The 22,628-nt window shown below is 35.9% G+C and overlaps 1 protein-coding gene across 2 annotated transcripts in view; it reads right to left on the reverse strand.

The window, feature by feature from the left end:
- Positions 1 to 275: 275 nt before the first annotated feature.
- CCSER1 (coiled-coil serine rich protein 1) overlaps positions 276 to 22,628 on the reverse strand; it is a 655,853-nt gene continuing 633,500 nt past the window's right edge. The window contains exon 10 of one of the 2 annotated variants that reach the window (XM_051789750.1): positions 276 to 7,931. In XM_051789750.1, the coding sequence (XP_051645710.1) occupies positions 7,446 to 7,931 (486 nt within the window). In that variant the 3' untranslated portion in view covers positions 276 to 7,445. The remainder of the gene's footprint in view (positions 7,932 to 22,628) is intronic. The other variant, XM_051789751.1, reaches the window with a different exon arrangement.

Raw genomic sequence — 22,628 nt, forward strand, 5'->3', positions numbered from 1 at the left:
ATAACCTTTTGATAGTGTAAAAAGTTATGAACAGGTGTCTGTACTTTATTATTAGCACAGTATCAAATAGCTTCAATCTAGAATTTCCATTAAGTGATTAAAGAACCTCAGGAAAAAACAGTATAACTGTTAATGCTAATAGCATTAAGTCATAAAAGAATTTCTGTTTATTAAAGTGCAACATGTATTTCCCAACAAAACTATGAAGAAAAGTCAAAGAAAAGTAAGCCATTTCAGAGACAAAACCAACACAGGCTCATCATAGAACACAGGATTTTTATTAACCAATGATATTTTGGCAGAATGAAAAGAAAAACTGTAAAAGCCCTTTATGTTAATTTAAAATACAGAAATATATGAATGTGTACCTCTATGATAACTTTTAAAATTAAAATTCCATACAAATATTTAAAAATAATATATATATGTTTTCCATTAAACACAGAAGGAAAAATAATGTCAACCAGAAACAGTAACAAACAACCATTAAATAATACCAACAGAATCTCACAGTACTGTTTTACAGACTGCCATAACTCTTCAAAGTAATCCACAGAAATTATTTACCCAATAATTCGATTAAAAAAACACAACAGAATTCTGCTTGATATTCTTCAGAGACAACAGTGTTTTTATCTAAAGGCTATGTATCTTTTTTTCAGTCAGTGCACAAAGACTGAATTTGAAACAATCAGATTCTTATTGCACAGAAGTTACAAAACCTCAAAACAATTAAAAAAGAAAACATAAAAAAAAAAATCAGAGGATGTGGGGAACTGTGGTACTAAAATAAAATGTTAAGATTATGTCTTGAATATTCTTAAATATTACATAATATTTGCCTGTTAAATAGGAATAAGAATTTAACTAATTTATGGCTTTGTAGAGTAAGACCACTAAAATCACCGATGAACTTGTCAAATCAGAGATTAGATACATTTTACAGCTTTCTTTTCAGACCATATCTTGGGGCAAATACCTTCACTATTGTAATTCTGATCCAAGTTGATTTTTAAGTTGCCTTTTTAAGTGTGTTATCTCTTCGAAAAACTATTCTCATTTCTTTCTCTTTAAATCTAAGTTACCATCATCAAAGTGATCCCAGACTGACTAGAGTATGTTCAGTGAAAAAGCTTTTCATTGTCTCACATGGAACTGTAATTTTCAATACTCTTCAACAGTGCATTACTTATACTTAACCTTCAAGTTAATAGTTTCCTTCTTTTCTCATTTTTGTTATTCTTTTAAAGCCTCTAATTCAAGTACTCTGTATGATATTGCCAATTACATTTAAAAAATTTATTTCAATAGTGTATAACAACTAGCCTTGCAGTGTACTGTTATTAAAATTAAATGGATAACAGCATGCAATACAAAATTCAATGTCTTATTAGTCCTTCAACTTTTATAGTGGTCAGTAGTTTTAAAAAATAATATCCTGAACAGCAAGACACTCATAAACAAATTCACAATGAGAAAATGATAAGATAAAATGTCCAATTTTAATACATAAAGCAGAATATTTTTGTTAATAGAAAAATGCCCAAAGCACTCTAATGGCCTTCAGCAGTATTAAAGAACATGTACAATTTTCAAAAATAGTCAAAGTTTTAATCAATTTTTTAAAATTAAAATTTTAATTTTCCCCCAAATCAGTTTGGAGTTCACATAGGTCAAACTGTTTGTGGAGATGTTTGTATAAAGGTTTTCTCACAAGAATCTCTGTCATTTATTGGAAAGGAAAACCAAAAGTGCGACCCTGTTAAATAAATGCAGCTCTTGATGCAGGGTCTGGGTCATGACTCTCTTCAGTGTTTACTTACTTTATAGAGCAGGCTGATACCCAGTGTAATGGCAGTACCATGGCTGCATGGAATACAATTATATAAACCTACTTCAGACAGTTAGAAAAGATGGTACAAAGTGCAAGGCTTTAGGGACAGAATCTTTTTTTTTTTTTCCTGAATCATTTCAATGCTACAATGCAATTGCATTGTTCTGCTTACAATTATCCTTCAGATAAAGATAATACTCTGGTAATAAAAAGATGTAAATTCACTCAGATGCTGTTTGATCAAATTATGGAAGTACCCTTAACCATACTTTTTGCTGTTAGGTGATCATTTTATCTCATTTCTTATTATTCCAATAGATTTACTTTATAAATATTGCTTCAGTGTATTTCACAGCAAATGGCTATGCATGACCAGCCCTGGAACAGAAGAAGAGTTATTAATCTCTCAGCCTTTACCCTTTCATTACATTTTTCCGGGCAACAAAACATCTGTTCTCCTCTTACACAGATTTTTATGTACTGTTGATCCTCTTAAACAACATCAGATGCATCACTGATTAAGGACTTTGCTTATATTCTACTTGCAATATTGATCATCTCTACACAGAATCTGTAGAGCATGTACAAAAACATGTTATTTTTTTTGCACTCTTAACCATGGGAAAGAAATAGATTTTTATTTTTTTTTAATTAATGATATGGCAAACAAAGCCCAATGGTATAACTGGACAAGTGACTTTAGTACAAAGGCAGTTTCTTATCTTTTTGACTTGTCTGGGGGTTTTGAAGAGTAGTTATATGTAGATATAAGTAAAAATACTTTTTGTACATTATACCTTTCAAACAATAAATATGAATGGAATTGCCTATGTTAGAAAAAATATTATTTATTTGTGTGTTACTTTTTCAAAGAAGTGGGATTTGACTGTTTTATTTTTGGGGATTGTTTACATGCTTAAAGTAGAGAATTCTGAACCCTGTTGAAATCAAGAAAAAGAATACAAGTTAATAAGTTCATATTAAACCCCCATATAAAGTGCATTGACATAATGGAAAATTAAAAATAAATAAAAATTCTACTAAGATTGTTGATATCCATATGCATTTAAAAACTACCCTATTAGGGCCTTTTCAATGTGACAAAAGCAGGCTCAAATCCTGCAATGTATTTGTTTATGCAAGTGTTTAAGTAATTTTGACAGTTTTTGGGCAGATGTAAATCAGCTCTAAGCAGTTGGAGCCTTCACAGTTAGGAAGGGAACATTTTCTGTGAATGTACTTACTACTATATCAGCAGCACAACAGTTCTGGGAGAAAATATTAAACAATTTAATGGTGAGATATATAAAAAAAAAAACAACCAAACAGCAGAGCCTTCTTAAAGCAGAAATAACACAGGGGTGCAACCTGTCTACTTAGTCATGACAAGCCCATACCCAAAGGAAATGTTTCTGAAATCCAGAGACACAGAAAGGGTCACAACACAGAATATAAGGAGATGTAATTTGTGCAATAGAAAAATCTTCTCGGTGGAGTATTTTCTGTTTTATAATCTCTGTGTGTTATAGCACAACTTATATTTTTTTTTCTCCAGGTATTTATTTCAACATTTTGTTAGATGTTACTCTACTTCATTTACAACCTATGTAGATACACAAAGGGTTTTACAGGGATTTTTCGCTTTTGAATGTGAAGGTTGAAAAAAAGTGCATTCACCATCAATCATGATCTGGCATTTTTGCTGGGTCAAATATTTTCTTGTCTGTTTTGTGAACTAGGAAAGATTTCCAAATTTGGAGTCCCCTATGCATAAAGTGAGACTAGTTGGATGAAAGGCCACAATCCCAATCATCAGGTGACTTAACTCAGTATAATCTAGTTGAAGTCAATGTCATACCAATCAACCCAGTGGAGATATGGCACAACTTTAACGGTATATAAATTACAGTACTGACTTGTAAATACCTTAGTTTTATTGGTTTGCACTGTATTTAACAATATAAAGTGAATCAGCACAGACAGAAATCACTACTTCCAAACTGGCTTTTAGGAAAAGGAAAAATATCAATTTTTCGGTAGTGACTGTAATGAACTTGTAGGACAAACATGAATATTTTGGTAAGCTATCAAATGCTTATCTAATCATTATGTGAACATTTTAGTCTGGATATACACTCTCACAATATGCAGAAAAAAGTCATGTAAGGAAAGCCCTTCTAACATTTATGTGCGTGTGCCTAGTTTGGAATGAAAAGCAATAAGAGTCTGGATTGAAGTAAAGGAATATATTCTTGCTGTTTAATTTAACATATAGAACCCTGGCCTGTCTTGAAAGGTGGCAGAAGTTGATGTTGCTGGATGATTTCATATGCTGCTAAACAGTCTAAATACAGGAGAAGTTTGTAGTAAGACTTCTTTCCAGTATGCACAAGCATACAGCTTGAACTTCATTCACATGCACAAGGTACACAAAAAACCCCTTTCCTCTGCTCTCACAGCCAAATATAAAACCAGTACTGGACAAGTGTTTTCCTTCCATCTCAATAATTTATGACCAGGGCTGGCTCTAGTCTGTTATTGTACCTTATAAACATGTCCTGTAGAAGCACTCTAGTAAGGGAAGTAAGGATAAGTCTAGAGATGATAAGCCATTTCAGGTGTGGCTCCATTAAATTACTAAAAAAATATTTAGGGCACAGGTCTGAGGTTCCTTTTGCCAAGTGATTTTTTTAAAAAATGGGAAGGACATTGCTTCAAATGGAAAGACTATTTCTTTGGGGATTTCTTCCTCCTTAAATTGCCCTCTATCACACTAAAAGACATGGAACTAACAAGAAGTAATTTTAAGCAGAAACTTTGCAGTTATGCTTTGTTGTACAGAAACAGAAAATTAAAAAAAGGGAAAAAAGGTACATCCATGCAAAAAAAATAATAAATGCCTTTTCCCCCTGGTGTCATGTCTTTGGATATGTACAGCCTTGGAGAAATGTATAAATCATTTTATACATGGAACTCTTAAAAAACTAGAGATTTTTAGTACAAAGGAATCAGTTCACTTCAAGAATGTCCACATGCTGTTGCTTTACGATTTACTATATACACAAGAGGATCAAAGAAAGGACCTCTGTTTTACAGTTACTGCTGTACTATACATTAACATGTGGCTAATACCCTTCTCTGGGTGAGATTTACACTTAGTATTACAAATAACATAGCAATGCTGAAAATACTGATACAAAACAGCTTCAAGATGACATTTTAAAAATATCCCTCACTTTCATTGAACTGTTTTCTCCAGTTTTTTTTAAGTTTTCAGCTCTATAAAAGATTCTCCAAGAAAATAGTAGCATTTAAAATGTTTTTTCTGAAATTCATAGATGGATTTTTTTTTAATAAAGTGTAATCCAAAAGTCCATTTTTCCAGGAAATAAACAACTGTAGTACATAAGCTATGGTTTGGTTTTGGTTTTTTTGTGGTTTTTTTTTTTTTTTGGAGGGGTGTGTGTTTTTTTCTTTTTTTTTTTTTTTAATGTAGTATAGTACATTTGTATCCTGGAAAAAAAAAATCCTTGATTACAGCATATGTTTAATTTATTTACAGATCTGAAATATAATTGCACACATCAACTTTTGAGATGAGCAAGACTGAAATGAGTTGTTAGTAAGAATCAACTGTGCTCTGAATCTACCATGACATTAAGAGATTGCTCAGAACAGAAAGTGATTCTGAGCAGTGAAATTCTCTTACTATTATTTTTAACTTTTTTGGTAGACTTTAAATTATGAGTTGCAATGCAGAACTGGGAGTCTCTAATACCCATAGTTAATTCGGTCAAGCTGTGTTTGCAATTTTTGCACATTCTGTTTTGGCAGTAGCAATGTACACATGAACATGAAGAATTTTGGCAAATATTTGTCTTCATTCTTATGTATCCATCTCTGGATACTCAAAATTATCACTACAGAATATTTAGACAAAACCTGCTCTCTTCAACATCAGATAATGTAATAAAATCTGCTCTAACCAAAATAAAATCCTCAATAAAGAGAAGCCGGAAATTTCAGGCTGCTGAAATCACTTTGCAGAATATCTGCCAAGCTCATAGTCTATTTTTTTCTTAATCTAACCAATCCTTGTGTTAATCCTAATATTAAGTAGTGAAGCAGATATATTTAACACTAGGAAAAACTGGATCATTAATTCATTTTACATGCTCTATGTGACTTACCTTTCAAAAGTTACAGATATTTAGTGGCTATAAAAGCTTTGTTTTTCATTATATGCTACTTCTGTTAAGTCGCACTGCCCTGCTTCTTCGTGTGAGAATGTGCTGCACCCTTGGCTTTCTTAATCACCAGTTAAGAGAGAGGGGACTTGTCTCAGATCTGCCTCAATTGTACTTAAATGTGCCAGATTATTTATAAACTACTAACTGTATCTCCTTCTATAATTCAAACAGAGTACCTTCAACTAGAGAGAATGTAAACTAAGTGTCATGTTTAGTATATGCCACATGTTTAGAGTAACTTGACTCAGATGCCTGTTTTCAGGCCTTCTGAGAGGGGAAAACCAGATCTTTTGCTACTGACAGGTCTGCAAGTTCTATGGTGTGATCAGATGATTTTATACCCCTGTGAGACCAGGCATTAAATTAATCTCACTTTTGTGTAATATGTCAAGACTAGCAAACTTGCTGAGTTGGTATAAACCGGGTTCTTAAGTACAGATGACACAGCCTACAGAAATTTCGACTTATGCAGGTAATTTGGCCTGGGTAATAAGACTTCTCTTTTGTCTTTCACCCATTTTTGGCTTGGGAAGTGAAATGAAACTATAGGATGCATTATATAGCAGAATGTCACACTACATCATGAGTGATACAGTGCCTGTAAAGCACAACTTGACATGTCCTCATAGAACAGAAACACCTGAAGAAATGTTGCTAAATCAAGGTGGGAGGAAGGAAGGGAAGGTTGAGGAATCAAGCTGACATTCTCACTGGGACTCAATTATTGACTTGAAAACTTGGCAAATCTCTATGGACCTTGCTGTTAAAGGAAAATCACTCATCTTCTCTACTGTGGCATGAGGCACTCATAGAACACATACAGCAGGAAGTGGTAACACACCTCTACAAGTCAGAAAATTTCACTGTATTAAAAAAACCCAAAACATAAAAAGAGGGTCCTTAAAGATTTCTGACTCCTTATTTCCCTAGTCTCTATAAAATTCAAGAGGGTTTACTAATTATTATCTATTCATTCCTCACATCTACTTTAACAGTAATATCATTAAACATACATGATATTATTTAAGATCATCTTCTAGAACTTTCAGGAATGATAGTGACTTATAGAGGGGGAAAAATAGTTTGCCAATATTGGACTAGCAGTGCCAGCCAAATGGTCCCATTTATTATATCCATGGTGACTTCCACATGACAAATCAGGCTAGTTATTTAACAATTTAGTTCATCCTTTTACCTCATTCTCAGATGGGAAAGTATGGAACCTACAGACAATGCTAAATTTTTACTTTATTTTTTTCACATAAAAGTAGCAACAGATGAGAAGTAAAGACTGAGTTCTAGGCGAGCTTATTCTCCTCCTTAATCAACTCTCCTTCCATGGTAAGAATATAAGCACCTTGTTAGCCATCTTGTTGACCTAAAGTCTGTAGCTCTGCTGTGTGTAAATTGTGGTGGAGAAAAACATTTTTCCTGCTATACATATGTAAAGAGATGGGTCCCCTCGGAGGCTGTCCAAGTCTCCCTGTGAAGGTGGTGTGCTGCCGAGGTACAGCAATTTGGTCTTTTGGAGCCCCTGAGAACATTGGATAGCTGTCTGCCTTGGATGCTGGCTTTTCTGTACTCGGTGCTGTGATAGCCAAACCATTCTGGGTGACCTCTGAAGCGAGGGTTTCATACGTGCCTCTAGTATGCTTGATGACTTCCACGATCTCCTTCTCTTTTAGCAGGTTACTCAGACACAAATTAGACAGCTGACAGCTCTTGCTTTCATAGGCTGCTGCTTGGTTGCCTGACGGGTGTCTAAAAGGGTCCTCGGTGGGAGTATGTGCTGACTTTCTGTCCCTTGTGCTGAGATTTTGGCTCACCATTCTGATTGGATATGTAGTCTGGGGAAACAAGACAAAACAAAAGTCTTAGAAAAGAACACAGTAGAAAAATGGTGTGGAGTATATAAAACACTCCTCACTACACATTTCTGTAGACCCAGCACATGGATCTGGCAGACTAAAATGAAAGACGACTCTCAACTGCTGGTAAAACTTCCAAAGCACTGCCAGCATAAAATAAAAGTACTGTTCATTCACATTTAACAGCATTAACATTGACAAATGCTTACTACAGGTAATGATTTAGGCATTTTCTTAAAAAAAACATAGTTTAGATCAAAGGAGGATAATTTTTTTTCAGAACATAATAACTGGATAAAAAGTTTCCACGAACTATAAACAGATTTTCAAAAGCATTTCATATGATGAAACAACGAGAATTTTCATTGCATGCAGTTCAAGACTTAATACTCTCAAATGCTTACAAAATCTAAAGAACATGTTTTATAAAGATCTTCATGCCTTGGTTAAGCTTAGAGCATGCTCAGTTCTTATTGTCCCTTGAACCCAGGTGTTTTGTTGCATATTTACAAGTCAAATACAGAGCAATAATTTTATTTCAGCTGCCCAGTAAAAATACAATGTAAGATGGATTCCAGCATGTTACCAACTTCTGATGCTGTGTAATCATGCATGCATTTGATTTTGTTTAGATGACATGACAATGATCACTGCAAATTTTCAGCGTGTAACTAGCGTAATACTTCATATTGTCCTCCACAGAACACCTGACTGAGAACGAGGTGATGGTGCACTTTCCCTGGTTAAAGCAAATAGTTAATCTGCAACAAAGGTCCAATTTGACTCCATATAGGTTTTCTGCAACAGAACTCTAAATGGACATAGTAGCATTCTTGACATTTACATTAATATATGAGCTCTGACATTGCAAAACAAAGCTGAGAGAAGAAAAAATACTACCAAGCCTTACAACAATATTTGGCTAAAAATATTTCAGGATGTTTCCCTGATTCTATAGGAAACTTGGATATATTGTTTCAGAATGAATTGTATCACTTCACATGCATTTCTATTTTAAGCAACACAGAAGAATGATGTCAATACTGACAGCTTAAATCCTTTTTTTAGTGTAGGCAGGCTAACGGTCATGATTTTACAGGTTTGGATGCAAGGATTGCAGGGCATTTTAGGCATCAGAGATAATACTTCAAAAAATTATTAGTACTGGACCATCAATTTTTTTTTCCACTTTATTCAGTGCTGCTTGCATCCAGATTCATAAATGAGAGTAGAACACTTCTGGAAAACATTAGTTCAGTTTTTATGCTTACTGGACATAGATGATGAAATGAAATTCCATTTGATTACTAGGGAATCATTCTTGGGGGAACCTGTCTATAAGTTCAATCACTTTTTAACAGTTAATTTATCTAGCTATCTTTCTTTCTTTCTTTAATGCAGTAAATAAAATCTTCCTACTTTGACAAAAGAGTCAAATTTAATGCCCTGCCAAACTCTGCATTTATTGTAAGGGAATGTTTCTGGAGTTACCATATGTCACCCTATGCCCTTAGACAACCTAAAGATTGATATAAAACCTTAGAGGAAGCTTACGGTGGGACTTCTAGTCTATTCTCTGGATTTAAGTCTATTCGTTCTCTCTCTCTCTCTCTGCCATGGAAATGATGAAAGAATTGCTGTTTGATCTTGAATACCTGTTTATGTCTTCAAAGAATGCTGTCAAGCAACCCCTTAATCTTCTCTGCTCTAGAATAAAAAAATACCATGTTGATCTTTTCTCATAGGACTCATCTGCTAGACTATGAGTCATTCACATTTGTCTTCTCTGCACATTCCCTTCAGTAATTCCACCATTTTTTACTTTAGGCATAAGGCCCAAGAGTACAGTACTCAAGGCAATCCCACACCATTATGAAGCAGAAGAAGCACTATTAATCCTAGGAAGGACTTCTTCATCTGCTTCCTTTAATTACTCCAGTATGAGATTAGTAATTTCATTTGGCAACAGCATGAAATTGTTCACTCATGTTCATCTGGTTGTCCACAATAGTTCTGTGATTTTTTTCTACAAAATTATTTCTAAGTTCAGCTGATTATTGTCACTTAGACATAATACCTAATCTGTCTATGTTGAATTTCATAATTTTTCCTTTGATCTTTAATGTATCAAGATAATTCTGAATTCCAGTTTTATCTATTAACCTGTTTTCCATCCCACTCAACTTCAGGTAAGCTATAAATTTAATAAGAATGATCTCTAGTCCATAATTCTGGTAGTAAATGAATAGTATTAAACTCTATAAACCCCTACTTACTATAGCCTATTCTTTTAATATTGGGCTATTGGTAAGTAATTTCAAAGGACAGTTTTCCAATTTATGGAAATCATAATCTTCTCCCAAAACTCACAAAAATAGACATTGATATTGCAGATTGGTCAGTATATACTTGTTTTAATAAAAACTTCTCAAAGCTTGTAGTGGTCTTATACACTACTCAGTAAAAAGTCTAGGAATTAAGAACCATTTCATTCTTACAGCTGCTACTGATGTGCCATCAAAAGCATGCAATGAATCTGTTTAATCAGTAAATATCCCTATTCTTGCCTTCATTCAATCAGATTACTCAGTCATAAGCAGCATGACATGTGAATAACCAGAGTTTAAACATGTTGCTGTAAACCTTTGTGGCTTTGCCTACACAGGTCACTTCTAGTGAGAAGCATGATCATTGCTAGAAGTCTTGGATACAAGTTGTCTTCTAAACTTAAGAATTTCTAAGCTGTCACTCTTGCCTCTTGAAATAGAATAAAAAATAAAAACTTGTAGGGAAAAAATTCTTGTGAAATTATTTGTACTGACAAGGAAGGTTTTAAAGTAAATAGAGAAGAATCAACTGATCTTGAAAATAAAAACTGCAGTAGCATGTTCAAAGCAAGGCATACTGTTGAAACTGGGTACCAGTAACAGGTGAAGGCATGATTACATGATTTTTTTATACTGCTTTTTAACTTGATCTTGATGAAATGCTGTTATGAATATCTGGCACTGTGGTGTTTTTTGCTCTTCCTTATCAAGGTTATATTTCACATGAAATATTTTCAATTTAGAAAATAAATGCTGGTTTGTAGGTCTACAAAATACTTGCTTCTGGTTCCTGGGCAATGGGGGGAGAAAGTTTGTGTGTATGTATCAATAAATATTTAATAATATAGATACGGTTAGGGAATCTCTTAGTTTTGTGAAGCTGTAACTTGCTGAAATTCCTCTTCTATTGAATAATTAAACAAATACCAGGTGATTACAAATTAAGACTAATTCATCTAAATTTTAAAATAGCAAAAGAAATTCAGAATATGCCATCAGTACTCTAAGACATTGGTTTGGCCACATCCCCAGCAATAAGATAACAAGATGGTTAACAAGGAGAGACAGAATCATTCTATCAGACGCATAGTTAGATATCAAATGAGCAGAGATTTTAACAGAAACACTCCCAAACCAAATACTATCGTTTTTATCTATGAAAAAATTACTGAAGAATAACTTCCAATCAGGAAAAGAGAGAACAGTGATCAGATGGGAGTCAAAATCAGCAATAAATCCTCTCCCCTCTCTTCACACAATAACATTATTCTCCCTCCAAAATATTATAGATAAAAAGTCCAATGCAGGTTTGATCTTAATGCAAGTAATTTTTTGCTATCATTCTAACATTTTTATAAAATTCACAGCATACAGAATTAAAATTAGTTGTATGTTCTTGTTCATTTGATGAATTCAGATAATTTAGCTTGAAAGAATACAATCCAATTGGGTTTTCTTGCTGGTCCATTCTACAGTTATTTAGGATCCTTATGAACTAGTCAGAATGAGAAAAATGTCCCAGAATGAAATGCACAAAAGTAAAAACCACACATGCCATACCAACAACAACAAAAAAGTTGGACAAACTTAAACATTTATTTTTAACCTATTTCTCCTTATCTTCCTGTAAACGTTTAATGCAAAATTTTTTGCAATGGACTTTTAGGTACCAACTGCATTCTATGAGCATTAGACATGAGCGAGCAAAGCCACAATCCCAATGCATCTGTTTGCCAATTTGAAGGCTGAGTCCTTGTCCAAAGCTGAAGGTGGCTTCATGCCAGTCGTGCTCCAGCCTAGCCTAGAGCAGCTGCAGCGCTGCTGTAAACTGCTGCTTGGCAGTGCTCCAAGGAGCTGATCTGCCAGCTGGTGACTGCTGAAGCAAAAAATCCATTCATCTCTTTCCCTTTTATTTTTCAGTAGCTCAGCTAGAACCAACAACTTCTCTGCCCTAGAAATCCCCAATGCCACTCTATAGTCTGCCTAACTGTGGGCCCAGGAAATGGGTTGCAATTAGGATGCAAATGGGGCTGTGAAATTTCTTTCAAAAGTGTCCCATTTTAAATATATGCAGAGGGGAAAAAAAAGGCCTCCTTTGTTGTTTCAAATATGTCTTAACCTTTAAGAAAACATCTGGATTTGAATTTCCTGATCATATTAAACACATACACACAAAAAGTGCATGCTTCATGCTTGACTCTATTTCTCAAAAAGAAAACAAAAAAGGGTTTTATTAAAATCTGATTGGCTGTAAAATTTTGGTAGGTTTGTATCATGATCAGTTATGTTTTAAGGCACAAATACGTGAGAAATATAAAAATATTTTAGGTTTGATTATTCCACACTGCCGCTAAATACATCAAGATTAAATCAAAATGAGAACTTAATATTCTTAAAATACCTTTTCCATACATTTTTTTGAGGGTTCCTCTGTGATTGTCATTCTAGCAACTTTTTCTAATATTAGGAAAAAACTCAAGCCTCCTCAATGACCCATCACGAAGTAAAGAAAATGCACTACTCTCAGAGAAAGCTCCAGAATAAGACATGTTACAAACAAAACACTGTAGTCATTCATCACTTTCCATTTTCAAACCCAATGAGCGAAATCTGACAAGAGTTAACAACAAGACAATAGTGCTGCAGGACATTCCAAAATGAATATTGTTTCTGACTGTCTTGTGATAAAGTACTAATAAAAAATGACAGGAAAAGACATGAATTACAAAAATGCCCCAAAAAGGGTGCAGATTTTTAAAATGTCTGTGCCCAGAGGCACCTGGGAGTCTTAGATGCCTATAATGTAATTCTTTCAAACAGAGCAGCTTTCTTAAATACATCATTCTGACAGCAGGCATAGAGAATAAAAACAAACAAAATACTCCCTCATCAGCCTACCCACTGCACCCTAACAACCAAACAGTGGTGTATTCGAAGAACGTGGTTTTATCACCCCAAAGGATTTTTGCTTTCAGAGGTGTTAATGGAAGCACACAAGAGAAAGCAATTATTCTCACAGAAACCTGAAAACTTTTTGGATTCCGTCATGTTTTCTACTGCTTAATAATTTTGTATTTGCAGATATGCGAGGAACTAAAATGTTTTTTCCAATGCAGTATTATCTATACAGCCCAGCATGGCTCACTTGGCCCCTGTCAGGTCTCAGCTGGACTGCAGCACCTTCTTCTGAACTGTCTCCACTTGCGGCCTGGCCCAGAATTCATAAAATATAAAGCAACATAAAGGAGTCCAGAAACAAAACAAGGTGCTACAGCTCTGTATTTCTTTGAAGGATGGAAAGGATTAAGCCCTGCACGACATTTTTGAATTTATATCCCTTCAGATGCCTTTCGCAGTTCTGACAGTTTATATAAGTGAAGATCTAATTTACCAAAACACAGGTTAACTCAGTACTTTGGTATGCCACATCTGTCACTATGTCAGCTCCTTAATTTCTACACCTCCTCACTTTTGTGCTTACCAGCTTCCAGCCTAGAGATGATCCAATACAAAATGTAATTTAGCTGCTGCAGGTAATTGTTCTTCATTCAAGACTCTTAAAAAGCACTCACTCTTATTGATTTCAGTAGCACCTGAACTGAGAGAGTGGCTTTTACAATCCAGACCTGCATATATTGAACATCTCGTGCTGCCTTCTGGCAACATGTGACACATGAAAGGAAGAAAGCAAGCCCAGTGTATCAAAATAAGTCATGGACTAGTATCAACAGGCTATGGGTAAGAATCAGCTGCTGATCAATCTGACAGCTCTGCCGTTGTCCATTATAAAATGGATGCAGTCAACATAGATCAGACACATTTCTCTTTCTGCCTTTCAAACACCTTCATTTAGTTACTGAAAGTAAAAATTATGGCATGCTAAAATTCATGCCTCTTTGCCATAAGGCCATTTAAACAAACAGGTAAATTGAATAAAAGTGAACTATAGTAAGCTAATGTCCAAAAAGAATTTTCTGGTAGTGGTGATACAGTGAGATAAGTAACTGACTGAGGGCTTACATAAGATATTAATTTTCCCATAACATAGAATTATCCTTGAAAAATTTTATTTATGTAAGTAATAATGCACAGTTAAGGCAACAAGGTGTAAAATGATGTAATGCTGTTTTATAAAGCAGGAAGAAAACAGTTGAAGAAATTCCCATTAATTTCTAGTAACATAGAGTAAATCACTACTCTGCATTCTCTATACTGCATTTCAAGGGTTAACTGGAAGATTTTTCTCATTAGTAAATATAAGAGAAAAATCTGTGTTTTATAGCAAATACTAGATCCCCCATCTCCAGCAATTCTCATAATACCTCTGCCTCTACTGAAGCCTTTTACATCTCTTTTTACTGATCTTCTATCCCCCCAGCTTCTTTGGGTAGACATAGCTATGGCAGCCAATTATGATGAAAATCTCTTCATTAAGGTCTTTTTATGCACAGGCTCCACCTCTGTTTACAGGCAGCAGAGTCTAGAGAAAGATGCCCAAGTCAAGCTTGCCCATGGAACCTTCGAGGCTCCACCAAAGGAGACTGGATAGGCCCCACGTTCATGCAGCACTTTGGGTCTCATTATTTCTGTGCAACCCAAGAAATTATGGCCTCTTGTGCCATGCTTTTAGCTACAGTCACATAGAAAGTCACACGTGTCTGCAGTTAAGGTCCTCTTGCATAACTGATGCAAAATGAACAAACAGAAAATGCAGGAGTGGATTCATGGGAACACCAGGGTCACTTCAAAAGACCACAGTTCGTGCAGTGTGGGCAATGAAGTATGACACAAAGGTCCTGAGGAAACACTAAGGGAGTTTGCTCTGGAATTACAATCAGGAAAACTGGACAAGTGCTAATTAGCCCTTCTGAAAGAATGTGCTATTCAGCTGACATTTATTGCTATGCTAACACAGGTGTTCTGGCTTTGCAAGCCAAACTAGTATTTCTATACAGCATTTGATGTGCTCTGTAGACATAATTTGTTAAAGGATCTCTGCCTTGTGCCTTACCTATTTTATTGACGACCATGGCCTGAAAGCTATGAAGTCCATTTCTATCTCCTTACATTTTAGAACTGTGTATAGTTGGTGGTGATAGAATATTTCCTTGTGTAATTTCAAACAAACCAAGTTTCACATAGGTAAGATAACCCATCAGATAAGTACATAAAATAGTCTCTGCCTATGCCAGCAGCTTACACAAAAGAAGAAAAATATTTCATAGCATCTTTATTGTACGTCTACAAGAGTCCATTCAATTCAGATCTCTTTAAACCAGATTGTGCAGGGCAGTGTTCATTACAAGACATACTACTTAGTGTTCAGGAAAATGAACTCCAACAAGGTAAATACTATTTCATACATTTCATGTATTTTAAGGCCAGAAAAACCTGTTACAATCATCTTGTCTGACCTTCTCTGCAGTCAAAGCCATAGATTTCTCTTGGTGAAATCAAGTAATCCAAAAGAAGGAGCAGAACTACAGCATAACTTAGAATGTACAGAGAATTCACGGAGAATGTATTTTATTTCTTCTTAATCCACTAAAATATTTTATAGCAATGCTATCCAGGTCCTTACTGGAAATGTTGCTATATTCTGGTAACAAATCCTAAATTAGTAGTTGAACATACTGCTGCTGACAAAACTGCTGCTAGGAGATAGTGTCTCTACAGAGCAGAGGGGACTGGTGTCTAAGACATTTATGTATACACAGTTCTTGGAGAAAGTGCTGGTTGGATTTGGAGCTATCCCTGTCTGGAGAAACTTTGGGTCATTTAAGTAGTTATATATATGATGTGAAGGTTCTATTTTCTTAATGTACATGATTATACAGGATGCATGACCATGAGGACCCCAATACAGCCTGCAAAGTTAGAGCCCAACACTTCACAAAAGCCTGATAGCACCAAGATTCTTACTTGAATCTTAAAAAACCCCTTTCTTTCCATCTTACTTCCTTGGAAACATGCAAAAAAATAATGCAGGTATTTCAAAATATTCACCATATTAGCTCCTTATTTCCTTCAGCAAAACTATATCACACAAACTTAGCAAGGGAAAATGAACAAAAGAAAACAAAAACATAAATAAGCATCAACTGAAATTTCTTATTTTGCCTTTCTTTTTATGAGAACCAACACCAAGAAATTTGTCAAAAATACTGAAATATTGGATTCTACTTCTCTATTTCTATGCCTAGCTTAGGGATGGTTAGCAACATTATATTTCATACTATACTTCCAACTTTTTGTAATGAAGCACATGAGAAGGCATTTAGCTACTGCCCATTGCAGCATACCCTTTCTCTGTAAAAGTGTAAATTTACATTTTCTTTTCTTTACAGTCCAAACTGTGGGTTTCTCACTTGGGAAAAAAAAAAGTAATAGAAGATAATTTGCTCACTTGGATTTATGGGCTCAAGGGGATCTCATTGATGTGTACAAACACCAGAAGGGAAGGTGCAAACACAATATAGCCAGGCTCTTTCTAGTGGTGCTCTGTGACAGGACCAGAGTCAACGGGCACAAATGGAAACACAGGAGGCTCCATCAGAACGTCAGGAAACACTTCACTGTGAGAGTAACTGAGCACTGGCACAGGTCACCCAGGGAAGTTTTGGAGTCTCCATCCTTGGAAAAAGCTGTCAAAAGACATCTGGACATTATCCTGGGCAACCAGCTCTAGGTGGCCCTGATTGAGTGGGGGGTTGCGACAGAATGATCTGCCAACCTCAGCCACGCTGTGCCTTGTGAGTCTGAGATCCATTTACGAGAACAAGTGAGAGGCAAAAGACTGAACAGAATAGGGGTTAGGAAGTTACATACACATAAAATCTGCAACTCACTTTCTACTTTTGCTTTTTATTTACATCCTATCGCTGGGGCTGAAGCCCCAGTGCATTGGTCCTAAATCTGGCAAGGAACACAAATTTTTCCAAGAGGTGTGTCCTTTGACCAGCTTAAGTGGCATGACCTGCATGGCTTGCCACTGAAGCAACTGAGAGCTCTCAAGACACCCTCAAGAAGAGAGATCTCTGGTCTGACCATCAGATTTTCTGCTGTAAACTGAAATCCCTGTAGTGCTGAATTCCTCTGTTTTGTAGCATTTATTAGTGTTACAAATATTCTTAGTGTTCTCCCTCATCAGCTGAAACAGCACTGTTTTAAAACTGTCATCTACCTAAAAAGGATACATTTAACCTTATCCATGTACAATGAACCTGCCTTTTGTTTGAGACTACCAACACTTAAACTGGCTAAAAATTTGGCCAATGTAGCTAAAAAGACACCGTGCTTCAACTCAGGGAAGTTGGAAGCATGGTAGCAAAGCTTTGCACACAGACAACAAAGGTGTCTAAGGCAGCATTCCAGACACTCCAATTAACTGTACACTGAAAGATAAAAGATGAGCAATGTTTGAAATTCATGAAGGAGGACAATATGCATGCACATACTCACACACACCCTGAGGACTGATAAAAGATAGTCTCAGATTTGACTGACATCCATCAACTCCTAAAGGCCTATAAAGCACACACAAACAACTCCCCAGAATATTCCAACAGCACACCTGAAGTAGGCTGTGTAGGCTATGCTTACAATGCACAGGTGCTCATTATTTAGGAGGGGATATCTTACAAGCTGCCTATCTCACCTCTGGGTTTCTGCCTCTCAGCCATTGGCAAATTGCTCCCCTTGCTTTTGCAAACCTTGCAGGAAACAGGGAATACTCTATAATTCAGGGCACATATCAACTCTGCTGCTTCCAGGTGTTCAGCTAGTGCATGTCATCTACCTTTCAGTCTTTTAAACACAATCTCTGCTGTGATCTGGAAGATGCTTAGACACTAGTTTGGCAGTTCTTTGCTCTGGTCCCAAAGTAAAACCCTTCCCCAGCTGTGGAAAGAGAGATTAAGCAGGGTGTTCTGGAGTAAAAACAACTATGCTGATGACTATACTACTAGGTATGCTGAAAAAGCACTCTTGTCTCATTAGTAATATCAAGTAGAAATTTTGAAAACCCCAGCTCACAAACATTTTCCTATCAGCCAGAAGTAAATATGATGAATCAAGTAGGTTTTGGGCATTAGAGCACACTGGAGCACAACTCAGCATATTTGTCCTAACATATATCTAATCTACTGCTGCCAGAATAGTCCTAAAATTACATTTCCCTGCAACTGGCTGAGCAATTGCACGGAGAGCCTCTAGTAACCTCAGGAAGTCTGGCAAACAGTAGGACACCCACCAACTGCTACCTGCCACATGCAATAAGCAGCACAAAGCCACTCTGTCAGAGCAGTCTCAACAGTTCACCTCCCGAGGCCAAACAGGTTAACAGCTGACTCCTGGCTTTTCATGTAGGAATAATTACACACTTCTCAGCAGACAAACTCTCATGCTGATATCTGCCTGCATAGTGCTAGGGAAGGAAATGAAATGTAGAAGCTCTACATGCACAAGATCTACCTGATCACCCCAAACTTGCAACACAGGCTTTTTTTTTTTTTTTCCCCGCCCACAGTTATTCCTTAGTGCACAGTACATTGCTGCTTTGGGAAAACTCATGTTCAAGCAGCAACACTGCTTCGTCTTTCTCTTCCTTGTCCTTCCCTTTTTCCATTTCCTCGTTTTCCTGGAGGTGCAGCTACAAGAAAGAAGACCTTAGAGCATACAGTTGCTTCTAAACCAAAAATCAATCTATCCAATAGCCACAGTGACAATACGTCAAATAATGAGAACAGAAAATGTTGAACGTGCCTGAGTGCTGGGCTGTAGTGCAGAGAACTGTTCCCGCCCCGAGCTCCAAAGAATTTTAACATGCCTGACAGAAGAGGAGGAGACTCTCAAAGTGGGAGTCATACTCTTTCTGAAAGCTTGACCAGCGTCATGACACTCTGTGATTCCCTTTCCTTGAACTATCCTGTCCTGAAATGTGGGCAACACACAAACGCTTGCAATCCTTTCACAAGATGCAGCGATACATGGAGCAATTGTGTTGCAAACTGATTTTGAATGGAAATGGGGATATTAACTTTTCAGACTGTTTCTCTTTAAATTCAGAAACACATGTGTTAGACAACAAATAGGAAGTGGCTGCTATGTAGAAAGAAAAGCACTCTCCTTTTAGTACCTGAAGAGGAATGCTGAAAGTGTATGTGAATACCAATCTTTACACAGGAACAAAAATGCATTCCATGCCAATACAAAAATGAAACTGCTTCTCAATAGCAGAAATGTAGGTTCTCCTATCTCTTCAGAAATTATTTAATTGAAAAATAGTCTGCATGTAACACCTTTCATTTCCAGATAGAGTACCACTGCTTTGAAATCTTAATAGTGGATTTAACAAAATTTATACTATAAGTTCAACACACATACTTATGAGAACCTCTAACCAGAGCGACTCATGATAACTTTTCATTAATATTAAAACACATCCTCCTGAAAGCCCTAATAAGGGTGCCCAATATTTTCTTTTTCTTTTTTTTTTTTACCTGATAACAGTCACTAAGCTCTATTTTAATAGAGTTTAAATATCACAATATCCCCTTAAATAACATCAAGCAGATTTATATGTTCACATAAAGGAAAATAAAATAAAAACTATATCTACAGTACAAACTTCTCTTTCTATGCTTAGTGTATATTTACACAGAAAAAATATTATTGAATATTATTTAAGGTCCTATTTAATGAAAATATCTTTACTTTCTTCCAAGAAGCTTTTAATATTAAATAGTGTTCAAACAATGTTGCCTATAACAAATCTCACAAATGCAGAGAAGGAAATAACTTGCATAGATATTAAAATGCAGAAAGGAAAAAAGAAAAAGCCCTAGTGAAGAAACCTGCAAATTCCTCACCCACAAGAAATGTAAGAACAAACAGGTCAGGTCACGTTGCACACAGGTAATATTTTCTAAAATGTTGCTAGAAATGGTGAAATGATGTACTGGCTTAATTTGACCATCTATATGTATATATAGCCAGTGTAAATGTGAAATAAAAAGCACACTAAATCTAACTAGCCCACAATGCCATAAACAATACCTATTATACGTTATTTCATTCTCTCGGGGAAAGAAATATATGGTAATTTGCTAAGCTATTTTCACTTCATTCTTAACATTTATGGCTATTACCAGTAAAAAGAAACAACAGCTTGACTTTTTAGCATGCAAAATGCTAGATCTGAAAAAGACATATAAAAGAAAAATATATGCAGCTTCTCACTTGTACTGTGTCAGCAAAGTCTTTAACTAGGTATTCTAGGTAGAGTTTGCTAATTATAGGTGATTTCTGGTTCTTACAAATTATCATGGGAAGACAAGGAAATGAGGAATGAGAATTCGAGAATTTATGGGAGTGTAGCACTAAAAAAAACCCCTAATGTCCCTACTTTGCCAATGCTTTGCATGTGAATTATGACAAACCACAGTATTAGAAAGCCTAATTCAGAAATGCCCCATATTTAAAAGCTGTGTCTATTCAGACTGTATATTCCTGTGTTTAACTCTGGTCGTTACTGCTTTGTTCTCAAATATGAGGCTGTAACAGGATGTCTACACTTCAGGGAATCACCTCAAGCTCACACTAAAAAGAAGGGTATAAATCCACGGAGAATTATTTAAACTTCTACCCTGGGGGCTTGGGTTCTCTAGAGAATATTTCTCTTGGGAACTACACTTTTTAATATTGTATCAAATAAAATGGCCACTGCTATGCTAGACAATATGGGGCAGAACCCTCTGTGTGCAAAACTTACCCCACTATATTAAGTTTTGTTCCTCTGTCATCTTTACTGTTTAACTTGCTGCAGCCACCCCTGCCTGCTAATTCCCTTGTGCCAGTGTCCGGGTTTGAGTGGCTACGCAGGGAATTAAATAAGGAAGCTGGTGTGACTGAAAACTACGTCTTTCAAATCTCTCTATATGTGGAAAGTTATTTTTCAACAAGAACAGTTCACTGTGATCAAATGCTTTTTAGTCATACAAGAAAAGCAGCCAGAACAATCATCCAAAGAGGAAGACGGAGACCAAGATTTTCTTTCTCTCTCTTTTCTTTTTTTCTTTTTTTTTTTTTTTTAATGAGAGGGCAGCAATGTGGCAACCGAAAGCGGGTTATGGAAAAAAAATTGGTGGGGATCCATCTCCTCCTCTGCCTGAGCTCTGCTGCCAGATGCAGAGCACTTCTGCTTCTATTGTGCTGTGACACACCATTGGCATTTGTCCCTGAAGGGAAGCAAGGCTCCTGCAGACACAGGGGATTATAAAGCTCTAGTGGGAACGGATCCCACCCATCTCCAGTGCCAGAGTTTTGCCTGTGCATAACTATAACTTTCCTACTCCTAGTCCTCTGCCACTGCCACGTCCATCCAGCCTGCCTGGCTACTGGACTGAGACTTTTGTTCCATGTTCTGGTTCTTCAAGGCATGGAGTAGCTGCAAGCATGAGTTAAAACTTTCTCTCATATATGACATCAGTGGGAGTTACCAACTTTGGAATTTCCCAAGGGCACCATCTAACTATTAATTTTGCTGTTAAGGAACTTTGTATTCACTACTTCGCTATGAAAAAGCCATAAACATCCAGCAAGTTCCTATTAGGCCACTAAATGAAAGCCATCACCGTGGTAAATTTTAATGTCTTCAAGCAAATGATGACAAAAACCAAATAAAAATGTAAAACATATAAGGATCCCTTAATCATTCTTTCTAGGATAAATTATTAATAAAAATTGCATTGGAATAAACACATTTAAATGGGATTGCATGGGTTCTACATCATATCCATGCACAAACTGGTCAATTGAAATATCTACTAATATCTACTACATGACAAACAGAGGATGATTTTCTAATTTTACACAAGGATCTTTCAACTCCAGGATTGATTCAGGTATTCTGGATTACCATCTAGAAGAACATGGTTCTTACACTTTCACCCTCTGTAAAACATACCTGCTTTTACACAGAGCAAATAAAAGGTTCATAATTTGTTCTTACAAAAAAAGATAATGAAATTACTAGTGCACTCTTATACTGCAACACCAAAGACCATCTGTTCTCGTTGGCAGGCATTTTCTTATTTTTAAAATGTGACAGACTCTTCATCAGTTTATCAGGTTATTATTTATCACCTTTAATGCTATTCTCAGACACACTATTCAATATAGGATAAATAAATTACCATCACTTTTATGTCCTGTTACATATTGAAAAAGGTTGTTCCAAAAATTTTGCAACTTTGAATTACTTTGATATTTCTATCTTGAGAGTGAAGATACTAGGATTTTTGCTTATGCACATTGCTCATAACCAAGTGATGTAAGACACAAAGCCAGA

Source organism: Manacus candei, unplaced genomic scaffold, assembly GCF_025592945.1.
Source record: "Manacus candei isolate 608988 ecotype Guabito, Panama unplaced genomic scaffold, ASM2559294v1 h1tg000028l, whole genome shotgun sequence".
NCBI classification, from domain to species: Eukaryota; Metazoa; Chordata; class Aves; order Passeriformes; family Pipridae; genus Manacus; species Manacus candei.